Raw genomic sequence first — 9,475 nt, 5'->3', positions numbered from 1 at the left:
ATAAGTCTGGTGCTTTCCTAAGTTCTGTGACTGGTTCTAGCGAATTATTGAAACTGAGGGAGTCCATGGGAATCTCTGAATTTGTTGGCAGCCGGTCTGAAGGGAGGGTGGCCCTGGGGACCCCCAGACTCAGGCAGACGTGGCAGACTGGGCCTTTCACCTTAGGTTTGGCTGACTCTGGGAACTCCCCAGAAGGCAAATGATGCTAAAATTAGCATCTGTGTAAAGAAGGGCATTCTCAGGAAGGTATGGTTGAAAGCCAGCTGCTGTGTTGTGAGGACACTTGGGCAGCCTGTGTAGAGGCCCACGTGGCGAGGGACTGAGGCCTGCCAACAACCATGTGTGTGAGTTTGGAAGCGGGTCCTCCAGCCCCAGATGACTGTAGCCCTGCCTGAGAGCTTGGTTTCAACATCATGCGAGACTGAGTAAAAACCATCCAGCTAAGCTGCTCCCAGATTCCTGATTCTCAGAAACTGTGTGACATGATAAATATTGGCTGTTTTAAGGTGCTGAGTTTTGGGCTCATTCACTGTGCAGCAATAGGTAACTAATACATCATGCCACTGCCATTTATCTATCCACTCAATCAATCATTCAAATATTATCTACTCACCTATCATTCAACCAATGAACCAATGGTCTATCTATCCAACTACCCATCCAAACATCCATCATCCATCCATCCAAATATCTGTCTAAACACCACCATCTGTCTATCCACCATCATCCATCCAATGAATACAATGGTCCATCCATCCATCCATCCATGCATCCATCCAAATATCTGTCTAAACATCACCCATCCATGTGTCCACCATCATCCACCTAATGAATACAATGGTCCATCCATCCATCCATCCATCCAAATATCTGTCTAAACATCACCTATCCATGTATACACCATCATCCACCTAATGAATACAATGGTCCATCCATCCATCCATCCAAATATCTGTCTAAACATCACCCATCCATGTATCCACCATCATCCACCTAATGAATACAATGGTCCATCCATCCATCCATCCATCCAAATATCTGTCTAAACATCACCTATCCATGTATCCACCATCATCCACCTAATGAATACAATGGTCCATCCATCCATCCATCCATCCAAATATCTGTCTAAACATCACCTATCCATGTATCCACCATCATCCACCTAATGAATACAATGGTCCATCCATCCATCCATCCATCCATCCACGCATCCCCTTAACCATCCCACCACCCCTCTCTCAAACTCAGACATGTCAGCCCCCAGAGCACAGGGGTGAAGACTCTTCTTCCACGCCGGTCCTCACCTGAGCTATATCCAGATCTGTCTCCACTGCCTCAAGGTCTTTCCCGGAGGCAAAGACTTTGTGTGCATTCTCCACGTCCACAAGTAGTTCATCTGGGAGATCAGCCTGTGGGGAAAGAGAATCAAGGCTTCAGGAAATCTTGAGCCCAGGAGATGGCAACAGTGAGACAGTCTGGACATCTGAGCTCAGACAGAAGCGAGGGTCGAATGTCAGAGAGCTGGGACACTGAGGGGGTCAAAGAGCAGATGCAAATAAGTTCTGAACCTGAGTGTTCAAAAGTTGGAGTGCACAGGGCAAGAAGAAAAGGTTCAGAAGACCAAACCTGAGGCAGTGCTATTCAGGCCTTCTGGGGTTAAAGGTCTTGGAGTCTGGAGTCTGGGAGATGATGCAGACTCCAGCTGTCCCAGGGGAAAAAGCTGAGGTCAAAGGTCACTCTATTTCTCCGGTGGAGAGAAGGTATTTAGGTGGGTGCATAGGGTGGGAATGAGGAAGGTCAACACCAGATAATTTGGACCCCTGAGTCAAAGGTCAGGATAAATAGTAACCGCTATAGCCTACTGGGCATCCACCAGGGCCCAGGCCCCTGGCTACTGCATCCTATGAATGATCTCATTGGGCCCTCACAGTAACCAATGGTGGCTCCTTGCCATTATCCTAATTTTACAGGTGAAGAAACTGACGCCCTGCATGTCCAGGGTAACACAGCTGGTAAGTGACGGAGTCAGGATCTGAACCCAGGTTTCTGTAATTTAAGACATTAGCTATTCTTGACTCTTTGAGGTCAAAGTTCAGAGAGCCTGGATGCTGGGTCACAAGCAAGGAGGGGGTCACCTGTGCCAGTCCCAAACATCCCAGGTTTTGGTCCAGATAACAGTGGAAGAATCTAGAATCGAGGTCTTAAAGGAACCCCAGACCTTGTCTCATCCTGACCTTCCCACTACACAAATGGAGAAACTGAGGCCCAGAGAATAGCACGGTTCAGGCCAAGGGCCCAAGCAGCCTGGACCCCGAGGGCCCAAGGGGGCTGGACTGCTTACTGGAAGAGGGCTCTGGGGGCGCCGTGCGGCTGGGGGTGCGCTGGGGGTGGCAGCAGCTGAAGTCCCATCCAGGATCGGTGCCAGGAGGCGACAGAGGTCAGGGCTACAGAAACGGCGGGGGTCGGCGGCCAGGGCGGCCTCGCTCAGGGAAGGGGGGTGCAGGAAGGCCAGGATCCGGGGACCAGAGGCGTCTGCAGGACACAGAGGAGGACACAGGATGGTCATCCAGGGCTGAAGGGCAGAGCCCTCCGCCCCAACCCCAGGGAGCATAGCTGACATCGTCAACAACCAATCGGGGGGACACTGTTCACAGTGCTGGGGAGCTGGGTCCTGGTGGAGCCCTGCGGGGCCAGGGGCTACCCCTTCAGTTGTCACCTTGTGGCAGGCCCTGGAGGGTCCTGGGGGAGAGGCCAGTGGAGGGTGAAGGGCATACAGTAGGCTCGAGACAGTCGCAATTGCCCAATGGTGGGGAGATGTTTTAATATTTAAACTCGACGTGGCTGGACCAGGGCACCTGACTGACCCAGTTCTCCAGCGGCACAGAACAGCATTCGGCCATTCGGCTCTGGGAGGCTGGCATGTTACAAGAAAAGACTGGCCCGAGGCCTTCAAGGAGGTTCTCAGGTCCATGGAGGTCAAGACGTGGCCCTGAGTCAGTTCTGAGCCAGAAAAGGAAAAGATACCAGTGACCCCCACACCACACCCAGGCGCATGGGCTGCCAGCAACAGCTTGGAGAAGGTGAGGCCTTGAAGAACAAACAGGGAAGGAAGCTCGTCCAGGGGGGTAGAAGGAAGAGGTAGAAAGGAGCCAAACTGGGGAGGGTGGAGATTGCTGGAAGCCAGAGCAGTGAGATGGGAGCAGGGAACAAGCTAAAGGGAGAGGATAATGGGGAGCCACAGCAGGATTCAGAGCAGAGACCAACAAGTCTGAAGCAATCATCCCAGGGACACAGAAGAGGGAGGAGCAGGGAGAGAAGAGCATTCTAGGCAAAGGAAACTGCACATGCAAAGGTCCTGAGGCAGGAAAGAGTCTGGCATGTTCCAGGAGCACTAAGGAAGCTGGTGTGGTTCGGAGAGTGAGTAAGAAGGGGAGGGAAGCAGGAGGCAGGTCACACAGGGCCTGGTGAGCCAAATTAAGGCACTTGGGCTTCCTCCCAAGCATCCTGGGGACACAACCCCTCCCAGCCCCAGCCCTACCCCATACCAAGGCTGTCCCCAAGATTAGGGCCGTCCTGAGAGGGGATACCCCGCTGAACGGGTCTGCGAGAGTGTCGCTCCGTTTGCTCCAAAGACAGCACCACTTCGGTCTCTTCCACCCGGCTGGGGTACAGGGCAGAAAGGGGAGTGGGAGTCAGGGAGGCTCCCTGGCCACAGCCCAGAGGATGTCTTGTCACCAGGATGATATCCTTGTAGATATTTACTTATAAACCTATTTTTATAAATGTATTGATGAAGAATCTATATTTAACATTCCCATGTTATCAAATGTGAAGCATTCATAGGGATATATTTTAATGAATAAGGTTTTATTTGTGAGGCTTCTATTCAGGGGCATTTTTCATATTCAAGGGAACAGAATCCGGCTGGGGCTGAAGACCAGCCCTCATTTGCATCTCATTTGCATGACACGCTCCAGGATGGAACGTGGGTGGTCCTCCCACCAGCTCCGTGAGAAGCTAGGACCCTTCCACATCCTCACCAAAACCCCTTCCGGGCTGGAAACATCCCAGTTGAGGCTGGACCAAAGCCACTCCATCCCCTTGGAAAACCACAAGCACACACAGTCACACACGTACACACACCTGGTACACAGAGGCAGAAACAGGAACACTCAGATATGCCCCCGTGTATCCCCGGACAGATATGGGCACACACGCCCTCCAGGCGGGCTTGCTCGTGCATCCAGGCCACGTGGAGCTCACTCGCTCCTTCACTCCACAAACACTTCCTAGACGGCCAGTCCCGCTTAGCAGTTAAGAGCAAGGGCTCTGCAGCCAGCGGCCTGGGTTCCAACCCCAGCGCTGCCACTTACGAGCTGTGTGACCTTGAGCATGTGGCTGAACCTGTCTGGGCCTCAGTTTCCTCCTCTGTAAAGAGGAAATAACAATCCTACCTCCTTCCCAGGTTGTTAGGAGGCTTCAGTGAGTTAATATATGAAAAATGGGTGGAGCCGTGCCTGGCACAAGGCGAGCTCTACGTAAGTATTCTCTGTTATGGTTTATTGAGCAACTCCCGTGTGCCAGGGACGGTTCTAGGCGCTGGCGATTCAGCGGTGCCCCGTATAAGTGAGCTTTACTTTTGTGAAGCATTCGCTCACTGCATTGGAGGGAGGCTCAGGTGCAGAAGAGAGGGGTTTTTATACCACAAAGTGTAAGCACCTGAGCACACGTAAACAGCCACAGAGCTGCACACCACACAGTACCTGCACAGCCCCAAGGCTGATTAACACCCTCCGCTCCTCATTTCCCTGTTACTAAGTAAACTATTCATTCCTCCCCATTTTCTGCCAGCAAAACTGAACCTCCTGGCCTGCCCCTCGATTACAGTGCACACATTTGCAATCCCACGGCTGGGCTGTAAAAAGGCAAATCTTCCTAGTGAATAAAAGGAGGTTCCAGGGGCCGGCCCAGTGGCGCAGCGGTTAAGTTCGAATGTTCTGCTTCGGCGGCCTGGGGTTCACCGGTTCGGATACCGGGTGCGGACATGGCACCGCTTGTCAAGCATCCCACATATAAAGCAGAGGAAGATGGGCACGGATGTTAGCTCAGGGCCAGTCTTCCTCAGCAAAAAGAGGAGGATTGGCAGAGTTAGCTCAGGGCTAATCTTCCTCAAAAAAAAAAAAAGGAGTTTCCAGAAAAGATGGGGCCAGGTCCCTCTTTCTTGCAGTGACAATGGAGAGACCTCTTTCCATACCTACAAGTTATTCCAAGTGTCTAATTTGAAAAGGTGTTAAAATGAGAACTTTCCACAGATGCTCAGTCTTGTTTTCTTGGGCAATGTGAAGACTCATACGAATATCCCTGTTAGCAATTTCTGTTTTCTAACAGAATCTGTCCTGGATCAAAGAGACCTGGGAAAACTCCTAAAGCTTTAGAAATCGATGCCGTGTCCCGGAAGATAATCTTCAAAGAAAAGCTGTAATTCTGTCTGTCTTATGTGATAATTTGCTGCGCTTGTCATGATGTTGTCATGTGAAAAACTTCTAAGATACATGAGGAGGAGGAGGGAGCCTATGATTTACCACTAAGCATCCAATAGAATGGTTGGAATTCAAACCCAACAAGACAAAACAAAGCAAAAGGCTGGCAAGGAGGCTGAGGAACTGGAACCCTCGGACATCGCTGATGGGACTGCAAAATGGTACGGCCCTTCGGAAAGCGGTTTGGCAGTTTCTTAGGAAGTTAAATATACACTGACCGTAGGACCCATCCATTCCACTCCTTGGTGTTTACTCAAGAGAAATGAAAACACATGATCTCACAAAATCCTGTATGAGAATGTTTACAGTGGCTTTTTGCATCATCACCCAAAATAGGGAACAGCTCAAATGTCCGCCCACTGGTGAGTGGATAAACAAACAGTGGTCCACTCATATTCACATCACAGAATACCACTCAGCATTAAAAAGGAACCATTGACACGCACCACAACAGAGATGAATTTTAAATACGTTATGAGTGAAAAAAGCCAAACTCAAAATCCTACATCCTATAGGATTTTCCAGGATGACATCTTAGAAAAGGCAAAATTCTAGGGTCAGAGAACAGATCGGTGGTCGCCAGGGACTGGAGGTGGGCTGGGGTTCATTAGGAGAGAATTTTTTTGGGTGATGAGATTATTCTATTGCTTGATTGTGGTAGTGGTTACACAATTCCACACATAGCAAAACGCACAGAACCGTACACCAAAAAGAGTGAATCTTCATTTTTTAAAAAGAGTGACACTTCATTTTTTTAAAAAGCAAAAACATCCCCAGGATTCTGCTAAATTTCTTAAGTTATAGAGTCCTTTCAGTGTAAAGTAACGGACACACCCCCGTGCACCTTCGTGTGTGCCTGTAGACACGTGGGTGCATTTAGTCACACACGTTCCACATTCATGGAGCTGTGCACGCTGCCTCTCACACACATGCAGACCAGACCCACCCACATAGCCGCCCCACCCCCTCCCGCTTACCTGATCAGGAAGTGGACACAGACAATACTCTCTGACTGGGGGCCCCGGCCCCCCGACACCACTGTGGCCTGGGTCTGGGTCCACAGGTAGCCACCACTCCGGGCCAGGAAGCGATACTGCCCCGTTACTGCCTGGCCCTTGCTCAGCACTGCGAAAGGGGACAGGGAGGGGTCAGGGCCACAGAAGGGGCAAGTGGGGAGAGAAGGATCTGGGAGCAGAGGTTGGGTATGAAGGGGCCAGAGAAGAGAAGGCTCCCTGGGGCTTGGGGAGCAGGGAGCTGGTGTTGGGGTGGGGAGGAGGAAGACTCCCTGAGCTGTGGGGAGCTGGGGGGCTGGCTTCAGAGGGTGGGGGGATAGGTTCCCTGGGGAGCAGGGAGTCGGTGTTGTCTGGGGCCATGTAGTGCCAGCTCCAGGCCCCGGGAAATGGACTGGGAACACGTACGGGTGTGGATGCTCTGACCCACTGCGTCGGAGTCCAGCGCATGGATGTACTCGTAGGCGGAACAGCCAATCAGGTCATCGGGGCTGTAGCCGGCAACCTCCGCGATCCTGGGATGGGGGCGGGGGGGCCTGGTCAGTTAAACTGGCTGAGGTGGAGGGTGGGTGGAGGGAAGGGGCAGGGGGACAAAGGGAGGAAGCCAGCAAGACAGAGAGACAGGGTTGTAACAGAAAGGGAAAGAACAAGAAATAGAAAAGGAGACGTGGTAGGCTCCATAATGGCGCCCAAAGACGTCCTGATTCCCGGAACCTGGGAATATGCCACCTCACATGGCAAAAGAGACTCTGCATATGTGATGAAGTTAGGGATCCTGAGATGGGAGATGATCCCGGATTATCTGGGTGGACCCAGTGTAATCGCAGGGGTCCCTATAAGACGGAGGCAGACGATCAGAGTGAGAATAGGAGATGCAATGATGGAGGAGAGGCTGAAGATGGCGAAAGGGGCCACGAGCCAAGGAATGTAGGAAGTCTCCAGAAGCTTTTAAGGCAACGATTCTTCCATGGAGCCTCCAGAAGGAACACAGCCCTTGATTTTAGCTTCATAAGACTCATTTCAGATGTCTCACCTCCAGAACCGTGAAACAGTGAATGTGGGTCGTCTTGAGGCACAACTTTTGTGGTCTATGCTACCATCGCAACAGGAAACTAACATGAGGGGAGAAAGAGGGTGGAAATGGGAAGAGTGAAGAAAGAAAAAGAGACAATGTGAAAGAAATACGACAGGGGAAGAGGAAGGAAGAAAATCACGAAAAGAGAAGAATGAAGAGAAATAAAAAGTAATCATGATGATAATGATTTAAAAAACACACACTTCTATAGGGCTCTGTGCCAGGCAACCCACCGGGCGCTCAGAACGACCGTTTGAAGTAGATTCTGCTGTCGTTCCATAGGACAGAGGAGGAAAGTGTGGCCCAGAGAGGTGAAGTCGTTTGGCCAAAGGCACACAGCCAGGATTTAAACCCACAGTCTGAAGCCAGAATCGCCTGCAACTCTGGGATGAGGGAAAGAAGGAAGACACCGAAAAATGAAGGGAGGCAGGGAGGGAGAGAGGAGCAGAGGGGAGAGAGAAAAAGGGAGAAAGGGAAGGGTGGAGGGAGAATGAATAATGACGGTTTATGGAGTGCTTACTGCGTGTCGACACTGGACTACCTGCTTGCCACCAATTGACTCGCTTAAGGAAAGCAACAGAAGGACCAGGAGGGAGAAACTATGAGAAAGACACAGAGAGAGAGAGACACGATCAAAGATGAAAAGACCCACAGAAAATTCAGAGACGGGCAGACACACAGAGACAGAGAGAGATGGAGTCCGAGAGACAGAAACAGACCAGAGAGAGGACCCGGGCAGCGGGAGAAGAAACAGAGGGAGGGAAGTTGGGCAGGAAGGCAGACGAAGACAGGGCTCCCGCCCACCTCTCGTCGCAGTAGGTGAACTTCATGTCCAGGCTGTGGCGGCTGAGGAAGGCACCCCGGCCCAACGGGGGCTCCAGGCTGCCCGGGTGAGGGATGGCTTCACAGATGAGCACCAGGCATTGCAAGGGGGGCTCCAGGGTGGGGCTCCCAGCTGGAGAAGTCTGTGCAGGGGGCTTGTAGGCCCTCATGTGTCCAGAGCAGTGTAGCACCTGGTGGGGGGCAGAGCAAGGCGGTGACGCGCCTGGGCCTGGGGCCACTCACGGGGCCGGGAGGCATGTCTGTGGCCCCACAGGGAGCGGAGAAGAAGAAGGCCCTGAGGTCTCCAGGGGGGCAGCTCAGAGAGCTCTGAGGACACCCTGGACCTCAACCCCATAGAGACCAACCTAAGGAAGTTCTGATGACCCCCCAGATTCCAAGACTCAGGGAGCTCTGAGGGTCCCCAGATTCCAACCCCATGGAGATTCCAACCCCATGGGGGCTGAGGAGCCCCCAGCCCCAGCCCCACAGAGATCCAGCCTAAGAAAGGATTCAGGATCCCCAGACCCATAACTCCACAGACCCCCAATCTCCTAGACACCTGAAGGATCCACTGGATCCAGCCTGAGAGCCCCACAGGATCCCCGGCCTAGGACACCCTAGGCTCCAACCTGCTGCCAGAATTTGAGGGCTCATCCCAGCCCCAGCAGGCCCCCAGGCCCCTCGCCCTCCTCAGGCCAGCCCTGCCCACCTTCCAGGTGGCCGCTTTGAGGTTGAGGGTGCGCCCGCGGCTGGTGAGGGTGCTCTTCATGCGCAAGGAGAAGCACCGCTCTGTGGGGGCCTCCGGCTTCTTTTTGGAGAGGCCTGGGGAGGGCCACGGTGGGGGGGGGGGGCGCCGGTCACTAGGCAGCCTCGCACAGGGCCCAGTTCCCTCCAGCACCCTGGGGACTCAGTCTCCCCAGCCTCATCACCAAACTGAGACCCGGAACCAGAGAGGGGCCCTCGGGGGTGGGGTATCTCCTTCAGACCTCCCAGGGCAGGGATGTGTCCCCTCGGGCCCCAGGGCA

The 9,475-nt window shown here is 52.8% G+C and overlaps 1 protein-coding gene across 4 annotated transcripts in view; it reads right to left on the bottom strand.

The window, feature by feature from the left end:
• Nucleotides 1–9,475, bottom strand: part of HIF3A (hypoxia inducible factor 3 subunit alpha) — a 28,208-nt gene that overhangs the window by 10,154 nt on the left and 8,579 nt on the right. For all 4 annotated transcript variants that reach the window (XM_044759081.2, XM_044759082.2, XM_044759080.2 and 1 more), the window contains 7 exons: nt 9,160–9,272; nt 8,433–8,641; nt 6,962–7,068; nt 6,521–6,668; nt 3,549–3,664; nt 2,345–2,535; nt 1,308–1,412 (listed from right to left, as the gene is read on the bottom strand). In XM_044759081.2, coding sequence (XP_044615016.1) covers nt 1,308–1,412; nt 2,345–2,535; nt 3,549–3,664; nt 6,521–6,668; nt 6,962–7,068; nt 8,433–8,641; nt 9,160–9,272 — 989 coding nt within the window. The remainder of the gene's footprint in view (nt 1–1,307; nt 1,413–2,344; nt 2,536–3,548; nt 3,665–6,520; nt 6,669–6,961; nt 7,069–8,432; nt 8,642–9,159; nt 9,273–9,475) is intronic.

This window comes from Equus asinus, chromosome 26, assembly GCF_041296235.1.
Source record: "Equus asinus isolate D_3611 breed Donkey chromosome 26, EquAss-T2T_v2, whole genome shotgun sequence".
NCBI classification, from domain to species: domain Eukaryota; kingdom Metazoa; phylum Chordata; class Mammalia; order Perissodactyla; family Equidae; genus Equus; species Equus asinus.
The sequence above is the reverse complement of the archived record's forward strand: the minus strand, read 5'-3'. Positions and strand labels throughout refer to the sequence as shown.